This window comes from Cryptomeria japonica, chromosome 8, assembly GCF_030272615.1.
Source record: "Cryptomeria japonica chromosome 8, Sugi_1.0, whole genome shotgun sequence".
Taxonomy (NCBI): Eukaryota; Viridiplantae; Streptophyta; class Pinopsida; order Cupressales; family Cupressaceae; genus Cryptomeria; species Cryptomeria japonica.
This window is the reverse complement of record NC_081412.1, coordinates 25,326,170-25,349,893: the sequence shown is the minus strand read 5'-3', so window position 1 is coordinate 25,349,893 and position 23,724 is coordinate 25,326,170. Positions and strand designations below refer to the sequence as shown.

Genomic DNA, 23,724 nt, shown 5'->3' with positions numbered 1-23,724 from the left:
GCAATAAATATGGTCACACATCTAATCAATGTAGGGCAAAGTCTGTTAACAATTATCAGAATGCAAAATTCAAAGGGTTTTGTAAAAACTGCAATAGATATGGATATAGTACTGAGAAGTGTTGGTTTAAGCAAAAAAACTATATATGGCATGCACACTGAGCAAATACTAGAAGCTACCGAACCCACAGAGATCTTAACCGACAATATGTTGCAGTACCATGGGATTACAATACAAGGATATGGCGTGAATGTTGTGGAAGATATGGACATATAAGTGCCAACTGCTTTATAAGGTTTGGGATGAACAACCGAAGATCATGGAGAAATCCTGGTATGGCATGTTTTCATTGTCACAAAGTGCGACACTTGGCTGGAAATTACAGAGATCAACGTGGAAAAGACACTGAAGAAATAAAAGAAAAATTAAAGATGATTTGGAAAAAGAAGGAAATTGTGTCAAATGAAGAAAGCACCTTACCTACCGAGTCAGGTGCTCCTATTCCAAATTAATCCGTAAAGGTATGAAGGGACTGCATTCTCTCAAGGTTAAATATTAACAGTTCCTATTTTATTATGTACTTAATTCAAAATCTATATAGTTAAGATGTAGTAGTAAGTTTGAAATTCTATCAAGTCTTTTGGAGCACTATACAGGAAACCTGTCAAGTTGGTGAATACAGGAAACCTGTCGAGTCAGTAAATGAAGGAAGTTTGGTTACTCGGTTAAAGCGCAAAAAAAAGGAAAGAAAGTTTAGTGGAACCGAGTGCATTTAATGTTTTTGACCTAACCTGCACGGAGCCCGATAAGGTATATTGTGTACTTAAAACATTTACGCAGTCATTTTTACTTACCAAGTTTTCGAGAGAGCAGAGCAAAGCGAATCCAAGGTGATCAAAAAGCAAAATTCAAGGTATTTACATTAATCTCAATGCATTGTTAAGTTGGTTTACTGATCTCATCAAGTTATTATTATCTGCTAAGTGTGAAGCGTCTGTCGTTTGAAAATCCTCAAACCCTAAGGATCTTTTGTTAGTTTTTATCTGAAATCTACAAATGGCACCTAAGATCCAAGATCCCATTGTTGTTAAGAATGTTGAAAAGACCTCACTAAAATACTCTTTAACTCCCAAAGTTGCATCTGAACTGGATGACAAAACCGCATTTTTACTCATCCCGGATAGAGTGTTATTAGTCGAGGATGTGAGACTTTTCACCAAATGTCATGTTGAAGAACTCGGTCACATTGAAATCAAAGACACATATGATGAATTGTGCACCGATGGTAAATTGGATAGCAAGTATGAGCACATTAAGATCAAGGGATTAACTGAAGCCCTAACCTATCCCCGCGTGTTGAAACCCCAGTGGGTCAAGTTTGTTCTGAGAAGAGTTCATGATGACTTCATGTGGCTAGAAGAGCAACTGTTTAAGATTACCAAGGAAATCATTCATCTGATTACCGGTTACCCTATATACGATCATGCTTGAGCTCAAAAGATGATATCACAGAAGGAATTGATTAGTTTAACCGGAGTGGAATCAGATTGCAGAGGACTGAAATTGAACAATGTCACTGATGCAGAACTAAAATTTGCCAATAGAGTAATAGGTTATTGTTTCTTCCAATCGGCAAGGGAAAACAGTGTACCCTGTGCAGTAGTAGACTTAGCATACAAAATTGTGAAGAAAGGCATGAAAATTGATCTATGTGAGGTGTTCCTGAAAAACCTATTTGAGAATATGAACACCATCAGGAAGCCGAAGAAAAACAACTCGGCTAATACACTAAAGTTTGGATCACTACTTGTATGCATGTTTTTCTATTTTGAAAAATTCTTTCCATCAGTCGGTAAAGTTGTTTGGGAACTACACCGACCAATCACCCATCAAATCAATGACTTCATTAAGAAGCTAGGTGATAATTTTAATGATATTATGGATGATTACTTCAGTAAATTTCAAGAGAAAATGCATAATAGGTACCGGATTCCACCCAAGCTAGTGGAGAAATACAAAGATGAAATATGTTTTGAAGTAGACACTGATTACTGTTATGTGAATGTTGTGGAACCAAGAACTCAATCTTTGTCACCTATGGGTTACAAGATTGATTTTGACATCACACAACAACAAATTGATGCATTTCTCACATTACCAAGGCATGCTACCGAGCTGAGGTATGGAACCTATGAAGAAGTGAAGGAAAAAGTAAAAATGAGCATTATAGTACCCAAAGCTACAAGAAAGGCAACAAAGATGATAAAGGCATTATCGGAGAAATTCGAAGAAGATTCTTCCTCCACACCTGTCAAAGGCACTATAGCCATTACTGAAGAGGAATCTGAAGCCCAAAAGGCAGCTATAACACTGAGCACCGAATTGCCTAAGGGAAAAGTGTTGAAAAGAAAGAAACAGGACACATCAAAGGCCTCACCGACTCCTCTAGCAAAGCGACCTAACACAAGAGCATCTGTAGCTTCACCGAGTAAGAAAACAAAGAGTGTTACTGTTCCCAAGGTAACAAAAACTTACAAGAAATCTACTAGGAGACTCATTTTGGCAAAAGAGTCTAGTGACACCGAATCTGAGGATGCAAGCAAAGTTCAGATTGTCAAGAGCAAGAAGGTAAATGTACATAGTGTTGAAATTTTTTGTACTAATCTGAAGGAATATGGTGGATTTGGAGGATTCAAATATGTTAAGTATGAATCCAGAAATGAAGATGAAAAGAGACAAATTGAAGAAGTTGTCATCTGCACACTTCTAAAATTTTGATTGGTCCCATTGGAAGTCTCTAATTCTCTTCCAAAAGAATTATATGCACATATTGATAACAGGTGGCAATATGCCCTGGACTCTGAGAAATAGATTAGAGAAAGAAGTCTGGTACATCTCTTTCCAGACATGTCAGTAGTTGAAATAAAAGAACATCTGACAACCTACCACACAAAGTTCCTCGTCAAACAAAAAGCCTTGAAACTGACAAATGGGTTGTATATTGAAGTGGAAAATGAGACAAGAAAAGTGGCAGGAAATCTTTAGAAACAAGGATGTCGGTAAGTAAGCTGAAGTTGAAATAGTTGATGTCACCGAGCAAGATCCTGATGTTACCGAGCAAGACCCTGCTGACACCATTCAAATAGATGAAGATATCATGGATACAGAGGCACCAAAACAGGAAATGATAGAAGGCAATGCATATGCAAAACTTGTATCCAGTGAATCAGTCTTGGAACAAGTTCAGCCTTATCCACCGGTCAATCAACTTGTCTCAACCGAAGCCCCTCAGGATACGGATCAAGGCACCGAAGGTCACAAGTCTACAACAGGAGAAGGTACTACTCAAGAACAGACTTCTCAAGCACCTTTTAGCACTGAAAATGTTGCAACTGAGACACCGAGTACCGAGACACCAAAGGACACTACAGAAGCTAAAGAAACCAACCAAAGTGTTGCCTCTACCGAGCAACCTACCGAGGGTCATCAAGCCTCACAAGCCATTGTCTTAGTTCAATCGGTGAAAGGTAAAGAAAAGAAGATGAAAAAGCATAGTTTCAAAGTAGATTTGTCAAAACCAATAGTGTTGCCCAATGTTGATATATCCAAATTAAAGGGGCAAGCACTCATTGATTTCAGTGAACTATGCAAAGCAAAGGCCGAACAAGAGAAGCAAATGGCTATTCAAAAGAAAAATAAAGTACTTCAGAAGGTGAAAGAACTCTTAACAGATATGCTACCTGAAGCTACAATAACCAAAGATGCAGCCATCCACATTCAGCTGGATGAACTTCTTTGAGCAAGCTCAAAGGCAAGGAGCTCACTGTAAAAATGATAGAAGAGGTATAGAAAGCTATAGCTATTGGCAAAGTTAAACTTGCCAAATTTCTTGCTGAGTTGTCCCCTCAACTCAAGCACATTCATTATTTATTTCAGAAACTCTGTACATTTTCTTTATTCATTAAAGACATCAAAAATAAAACAGAAGCAATTGAGAAAGAGATCACCGATCTCTAAAATAAGTTGACCATAGAGCCCAATTCAGTTCAGAATTTCTATACAAAGTTACAACAACTCATGGCTCAACAATTGGACCTAAGAAATGAAGAACACAAGATCAGGATGGACATCATGACAATTCAGACGTTATTCCTTCCTCATCTTTCATCCGTCGAAGAACAGATCAACCGAGCCACATACTTATCTACTACACAAGAGGGAAGCACTCTCGATGGCTTAATATCATTATTAGCTGATATTCAAGCACAAAATTCTTTAATGGACAGTGTAAAGGATGCCCTCTCTGTCATTCTCACCGAAGCACGGACAAAGTACAAATCCATTTTTGACCAGTTGCTACCACCGAATGGTAACTAAATTTTGATGTTTGTCAAAAAGGGGGAGTGATATAGTATTCAAAGCATCAAAGTATAGTATCAAACAAAAGGAGTGTAGTATACAGGGGGAGTATACCGAGCAGAGTAAGCAGAGTATCCAAGAGCAGTGAACAGAACAGTAAGCAAAGAACAAGAGCAGATCACCGAGAATAAAAAAATCAGAGTTTTGTACAGTATATTGATAAGGGGAGTATATCTAGATTTACTATTTCATTGACTATTGTATATACTGTCAGTATAGTCAAATTTTACAAAGTATATAGATTATTGAGTTATAACTTTGAAAGTAGTTTTTGTCAAACATCTCAACTAATGTCAAAAGGCGAGATTGTTACTACTTATCAAGTTGCCATTAATTTTATGTTCAAAGTTGTTCTATATACTCTAGTCGGTTATCTCTACCGAAATATTCAGTCGGTATGCACAGTCCAGTCGATAATAGAAGAAAGTAGTCACAAGAGCCCAGTATGTACCGAGCTGTCTACCGAGTATCATTCCATGTCTACCAAGCAGCAAAGATGACACACCGAGTTGATATACACCGAGTGAAACGTGTTACTAGACTCATTGAACTGGACATACATATGAAAACGTGTTACAAGATCAAGGAACATAGAACCGTTATCACATTGGAAATTGCACTTAAAGATTGTGTGTGATTTTGAGGTCATCTAACCAATGAAATATTTTGCATGGTTATTCATTCGATAAAACATGTTTGTAAGATCGAAGCAATGAATGGATCACCGACATAAGAGATCTATTTATACAACATGGATTAAGATCAGATATATACATGTAGCATGATAGAAAGGAAGATATAGAAATATATGAAGCAAGACATGTGAAAGCACTAAGTGTTATGACTGTTACAGAGACACAGAGGTCACCAAGAAGGATTTCAGAGAACAGTCAAAAAACAGAGTAAACATAAGGGTTTACCGAGTTACTATATGGGTTACCGAGGTATGCTATAAGCAAGGTAATCTTATTTTGAGCACATAGAATCTGCTATAACATTCCAGATGTAAAGTTGCAGATATTTGTAATGAATTTATTGTAATATTTTGAAGTTGTAAGAGAAACCTTTAACAGGGTAAAAGACTCTAATCAAGTCTATAAATTGTAAAGCCTCTAACCAGGTGCAACATTTAGATGAAGTGTTGTAAAATCCTTTAGCAAGGTAGATCTAACAGATCTTGATACTCCTAACAGGGTAAGCTATCAGAAATAGCTAAACATGTAGCTCTAACCAAGCAACCTTTATTATTGTAGTAGTGAAGTTGTGGGTGCCATCCCCACCGCAGTTTTTCTCTCTAACCACAAGTTTCTGTGTAACCAAAATAAGTTTTATGGAGTGAATCATGTATGATTGTTATTTATTTGTTTTAGCATTATATTATGTTATTGCACTATTCAGTTTACGCTTAACAGTAAAAATATTGTTAAGAAAAGGATTTAAAGTACTGGTTCACCCCTCCCCTCTCAGTACATTAGCTTTCCATATTGGGCCTAACATGAAGTTCACCAACAACAATACAGTGGAGAGAAGGGTTGTTTGGGAGCCTTCATAAAGGCTCTCATATGCCTTCTCAAGTACAGGTAAATCATGAACAACATCAAAGTCATCTTGATCATCATGATCGGTTGTGCCAGTATTAAATGTGTCATGGATCAATGTATTTGTACCATCATCTTCAATTGTGTTTTTTGGCGCATGATCGTCACCTCCCATGGGATCATTATCTTCAACTTCGATATTCACACCTCCATGTTCCTCCACTTCGAAAAACATATTCTTCGAGTTGTGTTGGTCCATATCAGGTGCCCTAGGGAGCTTGGGCTATATAAAAATGATCAACATAAATAAATCATGATCACGATCTCATCATGAAGTAATTTCTTATGTATATAAATTGTTAAAACGATATAATGATCAACTTACCAATGGATGATAACCATATCCCCCTTCAATGTGACCATGTTGCCTACAATGTTTCATAGTTGTTTTGATTAATTCTTCTAGTCTTTAAGCCCTTACAAATATAAATTTTGCAGGGACGGTAACATTTTCCATCACCTTTTCTTTTCAAGTTAGACCACAATCTAGCAATTGTCTCCTTATTTTGTTCTTCACTGATATTTTCTGACATGGTCTTTCTTCACACGCAAAAAAATCGGGCTATCGAAACTTCAGTGAGTAACCTTCACAAACTACGCAAAAGGATATCGCAAGTACGGAAGTCTTCTTAGAAATAGTTATATAGAAGTTGAAATGTTACTTAAACTTAGACTCTCTTCGATTATGAAGACTATTTTATTTAGATAGTTTTCTTGGCTAAAAAAGATGCTTGATTTTGGCAAGTTGATGAAAAATATTTGAGTTTTAAAAAAAGAGAAACCTTTTTATTGTGTCATCTAATAGAATCAACTTAGGAATGATGAATTTACGAAGAAGTAGACATGAAACAGACTTCATATGAAATAGAATTAAATTGACTATTATAATCCAAAATATGAAGAAACTTGAGCAGTTACATTAAGAGTTATAATCAATTCTTTTGTTGCAACCCTGTCAACAAGGGTTTTATGACAGTTTTGACAAAAACCATTAGAACTTTCTTTATAATCCATGGATGACCTTCAAACATGTCTTGAATTAAAGATAACTCTTCATTCTACAACCTCAAATAGGTTATTAGGGGTCGGATTCAATCCAAGTATTATTAGGAAAAACAGCTAAAGCAGCAAATAATCATGACTGTCAAAAACAACAATTAAAAGTATTGAACAAAATATCAATTTTCTCATTGAATCTTCATCAAAAACATTTTCAAATACATACTTTATAGCAATACACTTCCTTCCTATTTATCCAACAAACAATTACATAGAATTTTTACTTTCAAACTAATATACAACCTTGTAACTGTCACAACCTTGCAAAATTAAGTGATAGTCAGAGGCTTTATTTGATCTAGCCTTACAAGACTTTCCTCCAACTCTATCACACACACTTAATCCAAATAAATGATGGATTTTATAGCCTCTCATGGTTCTATAACTGTTCCAAATGCCCCTAAAACCGAAATGTACAATTTGACAATATTTTATGCATTGTTGCAATACAACTTTTTAGTGATACCTTGACAACTTTTGCCTTTTGACATGAATGACCACTAAACATTACTTAGATACTTTCAACAACTTAGAATGGACTCAAAACAACATATTAAACCTTTATTACCCTTACATGGGTACATTTACATCATTTGAACAATTAGGACCGGAATAGGACTATTTGACAACTTTTGACAAAATGGTTCTTAGCCTTACACATTGATTTCAAGCTTGACAAGCTTGTTTATTTCTCATTACTCATGATGAGTATGTAGCTTCTTAATCTTAGTACCATTTAGCTCTCCATTTTCTTTAAGCAACAAGAGAGTATGGATGTCTAGAAGTGGAAGAGAAATGGAAGAAGCCCATTAGAACTCCACAAGTCTACAAAGTAGAAGTTATCGAAGATTGTAGGACTGCAGAGAAGGATGGGAGGTCGCAAGATAAACAAGGATGGGAAGAAGTTTGGATGACCTCCGAAAGTCCACAAAAGGAAAATGGAAGAGGAGCAAAGGCTTGCAAAAATTGGGAGCAAAGAAAGACCAAAGGTTGGGATGAGAAAGGGAAGGATGAACCCCGAAAGTCTGGAACTATGCAAAATGGATGAAATGGTAACAGAAGCAAGTAAAGTTAGAGAATGCAAGAAAAGTTTGGAGTACATGACAATGAAATGATGCAGAAGAGAATGGAATATTGGGACAAAGAGACTAAAGTCCAGTTGTTCGTTAAAAACCCACAAAAGGAGGAAATACAAGCAGATGAAGAGAAGAAAAACCCAATATACTTAGCATAGCTTCTGTTAGCACATAATTTTTCAGTTTATTTATGCTATTGAGATACTATTTGCTTGTTGTTTTAAACAAGTATTTTTATCATGAGAATAGTTACTGCTAAAATTTTGTGTGAAGGAGTAATCCTACAACATCAATTCCCATCCATATGTGATATGTCTCTAGTGAGTCAACCATCAGCCGGGCAATTGGGGGGTGGCACTGAGTAAAGATAAGGATTTCACTTTGACAAATTTAGCCAAAGAGGCAAGATCTATGTGATATCTCAAAGGTTGAGCTTGTGTGAGGTTTTATTCAGTTTATATGTAAAAAATCATAAACATGTGTATTTCATTAAGGGGAGCATATTTTATAAGCAAATCAAACCATTGGTCTAGCCCGCCCTGAAGAAAGCACCCTAGCAAAGCCAAAGGTCATCAGGAAGTGATTAACTATCACTAAAAGGGGATAGGAGTTATCTCGATACTTGATAGACACATCGGGAGGATATACACCGACCGAGTCATTACTAAAGTATCATCGGCGTGACTTTCACTATCAGAACATGTGAATTGTTGTCTTGTCGATAGCCAACAAGGCTATCGGTAAGACTTACACCGATAAGAAGAGAAGCCTTAGTCATCGGTACAACTTAAAGAGATCAAGGTGTAACATTTCAAGCTATCCTGACGTCCGATGGAAACAATAGAGCAGGAGATTCATCGGGGGAAAAGTAACTATCGGTAGAGGTTGTTCAAGGTTATGTCGATACCCGATGGAGGGCTCAGGAAGACACACACCAATAAAAAACAAAGCGACTTAAGGAATGAAATATTGTCGATGGCGCCAAGGGAGTAATTCATCGGGAAAGCATATACCAATGAGCCATTACATATACAATTCAAAACTAAAACCAAAGCAGCCTGCATTTAATGCATGCAATTGAGTAGATTGATAGCTCACACGAGGCAAATTAAGAACAAAATGCAGGTTGTGTCTTAATAAAAAACACACAAGGTGAGAATTATTTCTCACAATTCATCACACATCATGGAGGCTGCAAGTTCATCAAGAAGAAAGAGGAGTGCTAAGGGCTCTGAATCCACGTCTTAAAAATCCAAAATAACGCACGGAAACTGAATCAAGATATCATTGATCAATTGCAGTCCCCAGGCCCAAAATCAAGGAGCTCGAAACAGCATTTGCCCAGAAAAGACTAGCTTGAGGACACGTTTAAAGGGGTTGGAGATGTGTGGACAAAGGTGAGAGGTTATGAACTCTTCCTGTTTCATTTTTTGAGAAAGGACAGAGAAGTGCCAATTTGTAACCTGTGGATAACCAACTTAGGTAAACTAGTTGTTCCAAATATTTTCGTTAATATTAGATTGATGGAAGTCTTGGTCAAAAATTACAATTATGTGAAGAGATGCATTGAGTTTCCAAATGGCGAAGTGTTTATCAGATTTAGCCGTGACACCATAGATGAAGTTTTTGGCTTAGACCCTAACCCTGATGTACCCTTGTCATTTGAAGAACTAGAAGAGGAATTTGTTAAAATAGATACTACTTATAAAGGGTGGAACTTATCTTTCCACAAGGTTGAGAAGGGCATTCTAACCGAAGAGGATGGTCCCCCATTCAACATAGACATTTTCAGACACTACTTACAGTACACCTATATGTCATGCGGACAGGTTGGAGGTATGGAGGTTCGTAATGTAGCTAATATTGGGTTGCTGGTTTTAGCAACAAATGTATAGATGTATGAGCCAAGACCCATTGATTATGCTACTTGTAGAAAAATTACATGAAGGTTTCTTGAACCTCAGAGATAATGGGGAGCCCACTTTCAAGTGTTACTCGTTGTTAATGCATTTGATTTTATTTTATGGAAGATTTAGGGGTATGTGGCCAATGAATTTAAAATTGAACATAGTGGACAGAGCAGGTAAAGAACAACCAGTACAGATGTGGACATCAGTTTGGGATTCACGATATGTGAAATCAAACTACATCAAGTTTGAAGAGCTAATATTAAAGCCATTATATCATATGTATGGTGTCCCGTGTGAAGGATCTATTTCCACTGAAGTTAAAAGATTTCTTAGACCTGTTGTTTTTTATGAAAGATGTATTGCCAATCACAAGTGGGGCGATTGGTTTGTTCACAAGGATTTTACTCGCTTCAGGATTTATGGTTTTGAAGGAACCCCATATCTGTTGCCAAAACTTGTACCAAACAGAATTGCTTATCTGGAGATTGTGAGATAGTTAAGTGTTTCGAATGCCAAACATTTTGGAGGTATGCATAAGCAGACTTTCCTGCCTAGGACTCTTAGTTTTGCAGATTTTACCATTGTATCAACAAAGGCTTATGAAGCCATTGATAGGAAACTGATTGAAGAATACAATTTGTTCAAATATGTTGCTAGGGTCAATTATGACCCTAAGGGATATATTCACAATTGCAAGAAAAGTCAAAATCTAGGAGATTATATTCATGTTTAGTTGGAAGCAAAGGACATGTTTAGAAACATGGAGGAAGAAGAGGCCCAGACGGCCATTGATGAATTAAACAATAAATTGGAAGAAAAGAAAAAGAGATTGCAAGAAATGGAAACTAAAGAAGAAGAGAGTGAAGGCAAGTCCGAAGAAGTTGAGGTGGTATCTAGGCATCAGGCACCAGACACAGCAGAAGAGCCAAACTTGCAAGAGCAAATTGTTGCCAAGCTGAACATCCATAGTGATGCAAGATACGATGAGTATTTTCCCTTTGCGTCTGATGATGTTTTTATTAAATCAAAAGAATTTTAACCCTTTTTATATAATTTCAAAGGGAAAAAAATGAGAGACTCTATCCCAAATGTAACCTCTGAAAAAGAATTAGAATTGTTGGGGAAACTAAAGGAAGAAATTGGTTTAGAATTGACCACTATAACCCCTCAAAGGGGAAGACAACTTCTTAGTGAACCGAGCATCATCATCTTTCCAAGATGGGACATGAGTGCATCATTTTTTTTTGATAGCATGTTACATTATGAGAATAAGGATTTTAAATTGGATATTCAGGGGGTAAATGATGTGTATGTTGGCTCTATATTTGACCAAAATGAAGAGGCTTTTCTTTTATGGGTTCTTTACCCTCCAAATGAGAGGCCAAAAATCATTGATGTGGATAAAGCCTTTGGTCACATGATGAAATTGAAAGTTGGTGAAGTAGATCCCATTGTTACTGCTGATATGGGTATTGATATTTCAAAATTTAATAAAGTACAATTGGTCAAAGTGATCAAAGAAAGAGATTAGTACAAGGGATTATATGAAGAATTGCTAAAAAGAGGAGGACAGTCTGTGCCACAAATCCATGATGGGTCTCAGTGGAAAAAGAAATGTGAGCAACTTCAACTAGAAAATAAAAAGTTGAAAAGGAAAATGCAGAGTGTGAGGGCTGACACGGCCTTTGTTTTATTGACTAAGAGATTTGAAAAATTCCAAGGTTTCCTTGAACATTTTTGGGTTGTTTATCAAAAGAATATGGATAATGCAATATCTCACAACCGGATTTATAACAGACTAGGAACTTTGTGCATGATAAGACAATGGCCAATACAGATGCTGAAGTCATTAAAGGAATACAAAAGTTGTTGAAAAAGTATGAAGACTTTGACACAGAATTGCAAAATGAATTTAATGAATGTAAGGAAATGGTACAACATGGTTTTCCAGAAATTGAAGATCAGAATGGACAAATTAAGGATAAGGATAAATGGATTGTGGAGTGACAAAGTCTTCTCGGTGCTTCCCTTAACATTGCCTGGTCTGATGTACTTGGCATGACAGAGACAATCGAGAAGATGGAAAACTTCATCACTTTGGAGATTGTGGTCAGAGATATTATCTACGATGCAGATACCTACAAATCAGAGGGATATTTGAAGCATATTTAGAAGTGCGATTATATTCTTGGAGACCAGCCATAGATATCGAAAGATGTTTAAAGATGTGACTTTGTATTTTATAGTTTTAGTTTGTTAGGGCAGTTTTTAGGTAGTTAGTTTCTAGTTAGTTTTTTGTTAATTTTAGTTTAATGAAAGGGTATGCCCTTTCATTTTTTAAACCGAATCCTCATATATATGAGGAGGATCTTTTAGGAGAGACAGATATCACAAGTTTATAGTTTTTTTAATCAAGACAATCTCTATGCATTTTCTTATGAACTCGTTGTCTGGAAGTACCAAGTTGATGGAGGATATGCACTGAAATCAACTGGTTTAAGTATTTTATTTTCAATATAAAGATTCAAGTGTTTCTCATTCATGATGGTATCTATATTTTCAATGAATTGATCAGTTCCTTGGATATATTTGCATAGGTTGTTTCATTGTGCAATCTTATGTTGTTGTAATCAAGATTGATTTTTAGTTTGAACGATTGGTTGGCAAACTTCAAATTGTCTTATTGGTCTTTCAAAGTAAAGTTAAATTCAGTAAGACTAATTGAATGTCACGTTTTAATTGCAATTCATATAGAAGCCTTTGAGATGATGGTCATGTTTCATTAACAAGTTATTAAAACTGTCTCTAAGGTTAAACGTAGGATTTTTCATTTGAAATGATATGAAACCAGTAAGAAATCAAGGCACTGGTCTTTTATTGATTTTATATATTTGAATCAAGTATTTCCAAAGCAAGTTTCATTAAGGAATCATATTTATAATTCATACAATCACTACTTTATAAACATTCATTTGCAAGCAAGCAGTTACAGTTTTCAAATAATAAGATTGGGTTCAGGAACAATTGTCATCTTGAAGTCACCTAATTTCTTAAATTCGCTATAGAAAAGTCTTTAACCTACAGTTTTAGGTTTTAGATATAGGTTCACCCGCCTTGGTTTAGAGAAGCCTGAAGTGCAGGGGAATTTGATCTATTGATCATTCTCGTTTGTTGGCCAAGACTGATTCGGAATTCATCAAGAGAAGTGGCAAAACACTTTGATTTCCAATCTGTGGTTTTGGGAACCAACAACTTCCATGTGGGACTGACAGTTGGAACTGGATATTAGACAATTAGAATAAGTCCAGTTGTCAACAAAAAATCTGCAACTCCACAAAAAGTGAGAAAAATGACCAAAACCTTCCTAGACAGAGAAATTTTTTGGGCTTTTGCAACTTTCAACATATATTAATAGCAGATAGAATGAAGAGCAACGACACCAAGACAAATTTGACCGAGGGAGATCCATTTAAAGATTTCTCAAATCTGTTATATATGATGGGAAAAATAAGGCTATATGCACAAGGGGGCATTCAAGCAAAATTTCCAACTGTTAGATTGAATCCCAACACACTCTACAACTGGTGCCAAATTGAACTATGGAAGATTCAAATGCTTATCACCTTATTTGATTTTAAAATATTTTTCTGTGGATTTGACAAAACTTGGAAGTTGAAATCTATTTTGTAACACCACTTAGATAAATATGTGGACATCACTGATGCTTATGTCCTAATTCTGGTATAGTAAATAGGGTTTAATTATTTTTTAATTTTTATACAATACTTTTAGCCTTTATCTAACATAATCAATAATGGGAAGACATTTCAATAACTAGGAACTGCAGCATTAGGAAAGTAAAGAAAAATAGATAAATGAGAACATACCGATAAGATGACAAGCTCAAATTTATGAGACACACACTCCGAAATGAACTTGTTTGCAACCAACTTTACATGATTCAAACACACAACCTGCAAGTCCACAGGAATTTACAGGCATGCAAAAATCTACAGGAATTTCGTCATCTCCAATAGTTCAATACCCTCCAAAATAGCTACTCAATCCTTTGATATCACCTGCTAGACAACCCAATTTTAAACCAGGAAAAGATAACCAGACCAAGAAAATATAATTCATATAGATGCCCTTGAAGTGATAGTCTTGTTCAAGAGCAAGTTAAAACCGAATCCTTCGATATCCCTGCCAGGCTTTAAAGATAACAAAACACTTAGAGATAAATTTGTTGTTGTTAATTAGGAAGTCGAGAGTTAAAGGGAGAAGGACATGCCAAACCCGATTTGCAGAGGCAGAGGCAGAGGAAGTCGAGAGTTAATTCAATCTGTGGCGCATGGTTTTCCAATGACCCCGCTTTTTTATTTTTAATAATTCTTGTGGTCGTTGGAAGTCCGACTAACACGGGCTTCGTCGAAAAATGTCATCGGCATTTCAACGTTATCAAGCATTTTTTTAAAAAATCAAATTTGATCATGCAATGCCTTGTCTGTCGGAAACCTCCGTCGAAATTTGAGGCCAAATGTATTAGTGACTATTGAGAGATCGTCACCTCACAATAATGTTCATAGGGGCTCATCAAGTATTGAACCAAAATTGTCATGGAGTCACACACATGACATCCACAATGAAGCATATCAGAGGGTGTAGATAAGGGCTTTCTCCTTAAGTCTCACTCAAAGAGAAATGCAATCACAAGAGTTTACACTTTAAAACATTTTTTGAAAAGAAGAATACATTGGTGAATAGCATACCTTTCCACCATGTCTCTAACATAGTGATCCTTGATCTCCACATGCTTTGACCTTTCATGAAATACAAGGTTCTGCATCACTCTTGGTATATTCTAAGCTCATCAAGTATTCATCCATCTAGGAATAGCATGACCTAGAAGTCAACATAAAGGCCTTCCAGCATACATAAATGGGACTCCATCTCATGAATCATAGTCCTTTGACTGATCACTAGAGAAACCATCTTGACATGATCCACTCCCTCTGAACCAATATAACCAAGATCCTTAGATATCAATAGAAGCACATCCTCTTAGCTACTTTGTCTATCACGGAAGCATCCCCTGCTCACATGGTCCCAATCGTGGAAGATCTTTCTTTAGGAGACTCTGATCATCTGGTATGATCCTCATACAGTTGGAAGTGCTAGATCCAAAACCACCATGAATCTATTGTCATAAGATCAAGCCCTAGGCAGGGATATGATCATCTTGAGATTTAGAACAAAATCCCCCTTCAGTATGCTCCCTCTCACTGAGAGAGCCCTCTTGTCTCAATCTTGGCTTTGAACCCTAGATGCTATCATTACCAACACAAGTGCCTCTATGACTTTCACAAGTGAATTGTTGCACCTCTGCAGGTAGATATTTGTTTTATAAAAAATGGAAATGCAAAATCTCGGAATCTTCACTAAAGTCCTCTGCATATTCCTCCTAGATTTTAATCTCATCATCACAAATAGAACTTCAAAACTCTATAGCCTGAAAAACAACAGACTGTGATTCTAAAGATGTCCTAAAAGTAAGGGACAATTTTCTCATAGTAAATTCAATAAATTTAAAACACAAAATATCCAAATGCAGGTGTCGTAAGCGAACATCTACTAATAGAGTTGTTTCACAAATAACATGCATAATGTAATTACATGAATTAACAAAAACTACATATTAAATTCATGAACATTATTCAACCAAAAAGGAAAACTTATCTCTTTCAAATCAGAATATGAATCCATCTGAATCCTTTTGTGGAGGAGGTTCACCAGCATCTGCAATGGAAGCTTGAGGCATAGTCCTAGTTGGACATTGCATTGCATAGTGACGACATTTGTCACATCCAAAGCATTGGATTTCTGAAATATCCTTCCTTCTTTTGAATGTAGGAGCACCATTAGATTCCTTATCTTTCTTCGTTTTCAAATGTCCTTTCTTACTTTTCATCTTTGTGGAGTGGGAGGCAAGAACATGAATATCTTCATTTAAGGAACTTTGGCCAATGCCTCTGATAGCCAATATAGAATCTTCTTGAATGCAATATTGCTTTAATCAATCAAACTTAGGAAGTTTTGATCTTGCACTTATCCCTTGAATAAATGCCTCCCATGAGGAGGGGAGACAATTTAGTGCCAGCATGGTTAACTCTTTGCTCTCTGTTGTGTGACCTATAGTAGAGAGTTGATCTTTTAATTCAATAATCCTCATGCAGTATGAGGTGATGAATTCGACTTTTGTCATTTTGACATGATGGAATTGTTGCTTTAGAGCAAGAGCTCGGCTTGTGTTGTTTATCTCATACATGTTTTCTAATGATTTGAACATGCCATAGGCAGTCTCCATCTTGGAGATAATTGGCACAATATGATATTTCACTGAGTCAACTAACATCTTCATGGTTTTATTGTTCTTTCTCATCCATTGAGGCTTTTCATCTTCTTCTTCTAGTTCCGATGTAGCTTTCTTTAAGAACTCATCTAATTCGTTTTCTCTTAATGCAAGCATGATCTTGAACTTCCAAGATACAAAGTTGGAAGCTCCTTCAAGTCGATCCTCAAATCTAACATCATTCACCATTTTGACGGATAGAAGGAAGTTGAAGAATATAGAGAATAGTTTTGACTATATAAATCTGATCTTGATCTATCTTATGTTGGCTTTGATACCATGTTAAAGTGGATCAGATTTATATATAGGTAATTTTTAAATAATAATGAACAAATATGTCCACTGTTGTATGTGCAATGATAAAGACTGTTGAATGATATCGCCACAATATTAATTGCTCGTGCTTATTACATCAACTGCAGATTACAATGTATAGAGTGAAGTAATTCATACACAAATATTTGTCACTCCCACAGCACCCTCTCTTTTCCACTTGTGACTGAATATCAATCTTCTATCTATAATCGTTATATTTACATCCATTGACAACATTGAATTTATAACTGATGGTGGTCCACAAAGGAGTCACGACTCCTTGTGGAACCGACATGATTCCTCAAGGAGTCACGTCGGCAATATAAACCAACGCATAACCCACAAACATATCGTCGATTTCTTAGCAATCTAATCGTTCAACCAAACCGATAAATACATACTATCACTAACAACGAATCGATAAAGTAATTAATGAAATAATATGATATAATTAATATTATGAATGATTAGTAACACAAGGTTGATACTAATTATTCATAATATTGATTATAATATTAACCAATAAATAATTGATTACATAGATAAATGTATATCTATATGTGATCAGAATAATAAGGATAGATTTACAGACAAGACAAATGTCTAAGGCCGTAAGGTCAATTAGTCATTTGGTTCATCTGATTGATGTTATCTATTTTAACAATGTATGCAATCACATAATGCGTTCTATTTTCTTTGTTTCAATATTTTGGTTCTAAGTTGTGGTTGTAGTGTATTGTGAGTCATGAACAACCTTTGATCAGAAGATGGATGATCTTTTGCAATAGATGTTGGTGTCATGTAGAGCTTTTGGATTCTATCTTTAGATTGCAATGAGATTTTGACATCATTGGTTCTAATGACAATGGATGTGTGTTTGTATCTTCTTTTGGGAGCTCTTGATTGAGATTTTTTTATTGTGTTGAGGCCATGAAGGATATTTGGTTAAGAAATGGTTGGCATGATGTGTAGAGAGCTTAGTTACATAGTTCACTGGGAGCTTTGGCAATAATGTGGATTCATCATTTGATGATGGATAGTAATCTTCATGTGGTTTAGAGATGGTGACATATTGGTGTCATGGAGGACTCTTGAGTCTTTGGTGAGGTGTTGTTTCTCTTTGGTTTTGAGTATCAATCATTTTCTTGGAGCTTCATGGTTTTGTAGGGTTGCATTTTAAGTTAGCATGGATTGATTGGTGGATGCTCATAGAGACTGGACAGGCTTGGGTGAGGCTATGAGATCTCTTATTCTTTGAGATCATGTGTTGAGATGGTTACTCTTTGATGAAGATTTCAACAGAAATACTGAGGAGCCTAAACCTTTTTATGAATGTGAATCCATTATGGATTTGAAGAAAAGATTGTCATTTATTGTAAGCTTTCATTGCTTGGTTTTGTGAGCACATTACAATCTTGTTTCCCACTCTTGGTCTATTTGGCAAGTGAATGATTTGAGAGGTATTGCTTGCCTAGTTATCAGATGCATTCTTTATTTTGTATCATGTTTTCTCATTAAAGTCTTGAATATAAAAGTCAGAAAATGATGCATGATTTTATGGATTTGCATTTTTCTCCTTGTTGTTTGTCTTAAGCTATGGATATATTTTTGAGGAGTTACTTGGAGAGGTACGGGAAATTGTTTGTGGCTTTAGGCTTATTCCCTTTGTTGTGGGAATGGATTGGTTCGTTTGATCTACCTTTGGTATGAGAGATTTATATCTATTGCTTTCATGTTTCAATTGATTTGAATGTTAAATGTTGATATCTTTTCAATTTGAGAGTGATGAAGGAGATCTTACATTGCACAACTTGGTACATGTTAGTGTGGAACAAGGATATAATTTGATTTGCAAGTTGTCTTTTTGGTCTTGTTCTTCATGGATGTTGTATTCACATGATTGAGTGTGAAGAACTTGGAAGAGCTATGAAGATTGATGGTGAGAGAGGTATTGCAGCGTATTTAGTTGTGGGATTTGCATATCAATGTATGTTTCCTTGACACTGTGTAATAGAGGAGTTAGCTACATCCTCTATGTGAAGTACTATAGATAGAATTGATATTCTTTGATCTTTTCTAGATTTGACATTACTCGTCCTGTGGGAGTTTATGGATATATGTCTAATTATCCTCAGTGATATCTTGGTTTGTTAATTACTTATGTGATGATGAGTTTGCATGTTTCATTTGATTTAAATTATGAGATATGCAATTGTGTGGGTTGATCACCTATCCAATTGATGGGATGACTTGGATGTGGATTGTCTTTATCCATGAAATTGTTACAGTAGTGATGTAGACTTTGTTAGTTGGCCTTGTCTATGGTCATTTGTGAATTGGTATGTTGCTTTGAGATAAGTGGTTGGATATACACAAACTTGATTGCAGATTTAGAGTTAATATGTTGATGGCATGAAGTTTTTCTATATTGGTATACCTTGGTTTGAAGTATGGTTAGTAGCTTGGATGAGTTCCAATTTACTGGGATTGTTATTCTAGGTGGTATGAGTACAGCAATTACTCAGAGCCTCTACTATCATTTGAATTTGATGCTTATGTTCATGTAGAGATTGGTGCAAATGTCAATGACTAGTAGGATCCATGGGGCCTGAGGAGGCCACACCAGTAGCAAATTGCTCAACATCATCCTAAGAGGAGTCATCATTAGTCTATGAAAAGTCATCAAAAGAAGAACTAGAACCCTGGCCAGTCAAATGATCACCATTGACATCCTTCCACCAAGTAATTGTGCCTTTACAACAAGAGAGAACAATCAGTAGCTAAGTGACTAGTTGAGAAGCATCTATGACATTGAAAGAAGAGGCCCTCATAATCCAACAATTTAGTCCATGGCTTATCCCTAACCATAAGAACCGCATCGCCGAGGAGAGGCATTGAAAGGTCAGTGCTGATCAAAATGCAAGCAAACGTAAAATGACCCATGAAGAAAGTGATATCATCAACCTTCAAAAATCAGCCAATAAAGTCAATTGCCTTGTAATAAGAATTCTCCCAAAAATGATGGGGAAGATTAAGAAAACAAACCCACACCAAGCACACATTGAGTGGTTCGATAAAAGGGTTAAAAGTTGTCCAAAGTTTGACCGAGGGAGAGTTAACTCATCAAGCCCACAACTTGATCAACACCAAGTCATGATCATTAGAAGAAACAAAGGAAGCAATAAAAAACCCCTTAATATTATATTTTAATTAACAATTATTTTCATCAAAAATGGGTCGAGAAAGTGGAATAAATGTTGGCAAAAAGGCAAGGGAATGTTATTTAATTGATTTTTTTTCTACTAAGCTAATGTGAAGTTTGAATTCCTTTGTCAGATATGATAAACTAAAAGTCACGCCCCTTAATAGGCAACAATTAGTGGGAAACATTATACACAAATAATGTCCTAATATATTTGTGAGAATGTGAATGAACGGCTTTAGTTTTTGGGGATGATAAGTTGATCTGTATCCGAAGTGATAGTGTTCAATATTTATTTCCAGTAGGTTAAGGTTCACAGGGGCTACATTTCAAGATATTGCACCTACAGTGATGATTATGATGTCAAATACTAGACCTTCAGAATTCTTGCATATAATTTGGATTCCGTACCTAGAAAAAGTCTCAAAAGTACGATGCAGATGCAATCGGATTAAATTTTGGTTGTAATCTTTGTATCCTTCCATTTCTACCCAGCTAAATGAATGGAAAAACCATTATGTGTGAGATAAATCTAATATTTGCCATATTGCTAATTTTTCAGAGAAGATTCCAAATTGATCGATCAAATAACACGTCTGGAGCAACATTTGTGAAGTTTTCATATAAATGCAAATGAAGTTATTTTATTGGAATCTCCATGATATACATTAGTAGTAAATCCTCTACTTTTCCTCAAATGTAGCCTACAATGCATATGTTTCTTATTTTCTTTAGTGTTCGTGGGAATTAGATGCAACAAATATCTTAAAATTACACATCCTCTTTAAAAACTGTCATTCAAATGTCAAGGATTACAACATCATGATGTCACATGTATTTGAAATTAATGAAATGTCGTATATCTATATACGGCTATTTATTCATAGATTTTGCACGCTGAATAAAATTTTAGTAGATATTGCAGGTTTCAAATCATTCAGATAGTCAGCATAATTAATTCTATGCTCACAAACTTTCAGACTTAGATCTTAAGACTAGATAACATGGCAGAAATCAGTCGCAGTCCTAAGGATTTTGAACCTCTCCGAGAAATCCACATGATGAGGCTTAAAAATTGTCAACTGGATGTCCTTGTGCAATTGCACATTGACTTGAATAATTAGCTTATAAGTAATAACTAAAATACACACCGACGAACTTGGACCTGGGATTTGAACATACAAAGGCTTGAGCAGAGCCCAAAAAAGACTTTTATATCACCAAAGGATAGGGGAAGCAAATGGACTTTCACAGTTGGTATGCAAAAGTTTGGCCATGGCTCGTCCTCATAAATATTTATCTTGAAAGAGATCCAGTACAGATGCATGAGAAACAAATAGAAATAGACCTGATAATTGAAAAAGGTATCCCATGTCAGTGACTATAGAAAAGGGAGATCCATATGGGGGATTAAAAAATTCTTACCTGTTCTATCCAATGGTCGAACCAGCAAATGATGTAGACATTCCACTAGCTTGCATTTCTTTCAGAGTCGTAGCCAACCAGTCCAGTCCTTCATATAAACCCTCTCCTTTTGTGGCGCAAGTACCTTGAATTTGCCACCTTCTGTTGCGTAAGTTGAAAAGTCCAAAACCTTCACATATTTCCATTGGAGTCATGGCCCCCTTCTGTTCAAGTCCACCAGAAGTTTGCTCCCATGGTTACAACCAAAGCCTTTTTAAATGGAAACATTGTCAAAATTTCCAATGGAAAGTAAAGAGAGCAACAATAAGCACCAACCATATCTTGTTTGTTTGCAAACACTAAGATAGCACTATTCCTCATGAAAGGATCATTAACGATGGCCTGAGCAAAACAATGAAAAAATTAGGTCCATCGTAGTAAAGGGGGCCCACAATGATTGTTGAAAGGAAATAATATCTAGATGAAAATTTTACTGCCAACCAAACCTCAAATTCGGCCTTTGCTCTCCCAATCCTTTCCCTGTCTACAGAATCCACAACATAAATCTGCAAACATACACCAAATCAATATAAGCTTTACAAAATCTGTTTTTTCTCCTGCTATGTTTTAGGCGAAGGAGTCAATTGGGCTCAGAGTCAAAGATTGTTGATCAGAACCCACAGAAAGCGCTTTCCTTGAAAATTCATTGAATGTATTTTGATGACTTTATACAGTATTTGGTACAAGCTTTTATCCCATGCACAGAAATAAATATTCCCAGAGCTATCACAAATATTTTAGTTCTCTAGCTTTATAAATTTATTGTGAATGTGAATAACAAACATGCCAACCAACCTTGACAATCTTTGAAATTAATATCATTTACATAACACAAATTGTTAGGAAAGGTGTCTCAAGTTCAACCTTGCACCCTGATGTTAAGAACATAAAAAGGCAATCTTCAAGGCTCTGGAGATATAATTTACCCCAGAAAATGTCAAAAGAGGTCTTAACCGAAGCAAGCTGGTTTAAGTAACATGGACCTTTTCAAGATCTTTAATTTAAAAAAATTCGAAGGGCTCAATCAGCTTCCTGGATCAAAAGTTATGTGCTCCAAAAGTTGGACCTCCCATATCCAAAATACAAGAACATCTTTGATTGGAGATAATGGAGCAACCATTTCAGTGAGTAAATTATGATGAGGTTAAGATGGGGAAGGAATATGTTATTTTACCGTGGACTCATCTTGGGATATGGGTGATGGATTGAGTGGTTTTAGCTCATGGTTTCCTAATTACCATTTGATGGTTTTATGTATTGCTTCTCCTATTAATTAGATGCTCAAGATGAAAGTTTTATAGTGAGTTTTGAGGGTATTGTTATGCTTCCAAAATTGCCCAGATCTTATATTGGTGATATTCTTGTAAAGGCTTAGACTCTGCAGGTGTATTGTAACAACAATTATTGAATAATACATTAAGTTGGTTTAGAGTTCAGGGCTTTTATTCCAAAAGGGTTTTCCCCATGTAAATCATTGTGTTATGGTAATATTGCATTTATGTTTATTTCCTTGTAACCATATGATTTATTTAACTTTTTTCGCATACCTCCTCCCATAGATCAATGTAGAAAGAGTATTCCACCCCTTTGTTTTCTTTCATTTGGTATTAGAGCTTTATCACCTCAAGTCCTAGGTGTCATGGAGAAGGTTTTCAATTGTAGTCTTGGTTTGAGTAGAAGCTTGCACAAAAGGAAATTTTGGTTTAGGAAAATGGCATGCACATCAAGAATAGAGATGGAGAGATTCACCAGCACTAACTCTGAGCTATGAAAGCTCAAAATTGAGGACATGCTTGTAGAAAGATATCTATGAGCTTCCGTATTCAAATCCAAACAAACCTTACATCAACAATTCAATTGGAATCTATTGAACAAAACGGTGAAGGGATTCATTAAGCTCTGCTTGGCAGGCTCTATTTTGTCAAATGTATACAAAGAAGCCACATTATAAGCTCTTTGGAAGAAGTCGGGAGATATGTACCAAACTAAATCCCTAGTTAACAAACTTTTCGTGACAAAGAAGCTACACACCTTGAGAATTGACAAAGGTAGTTTTGTGGTTGAGCACTTTAATATGTTTAAACTTTAATATGATTGACCTAGTTTCACTCTATTGGAGTGAAAATGGAGGATCGTTGCATGACACTTCTTTGTTCTTTGCCAAACTTGTGAGATCGCTATGCAATTGCAATTGAGACACCTAACTCGAAACTCAAAGCAAATGAGATAGCAGTTCCTTTACTCTCAAAGGAGATGTAGGAGAAAGCTCCTA

At 35.9% G+C, this 23,724-nt stretch overlaps 1 protein-coding gene across 1 annotated transcript in view; it reads right to left on the bottom strand.

The window, feature by feature from the left end:
* Nucleotides 1-20,751: 20,751 nt before the first annotated feature.
* Nucleotides 20,752-23,724, bottom strand: part of LOC131078563 (ADP-ribosylation factor) — an 81,194-nt gene continuing 78,221 nt past the window's right edge. Inside the window, exons 4-7 of the mRNA XM_058016296.2 lie at nt 21,899-21,958; nt 21,729-21,794; nt 21,414-21,616; nt 20,752-21,336 (exon numbers count right to left, since the gene is read on the bottom strand). Of these exons, the coding sequence (XP_057872279.2) occupies nt 21,419-21,616; nt 21,729-21,794; nt 21,899-21,958 (324 nt within the window). The 3' untranslated portion in view covers nt 20,752-21,336; nt 21,414-21,418. The remainder of the gene's footprint in view (nt 21,337-21,413; nt 21,617-21,728; nt 21,795-21,898; nt 21,959-23,724) is intronic.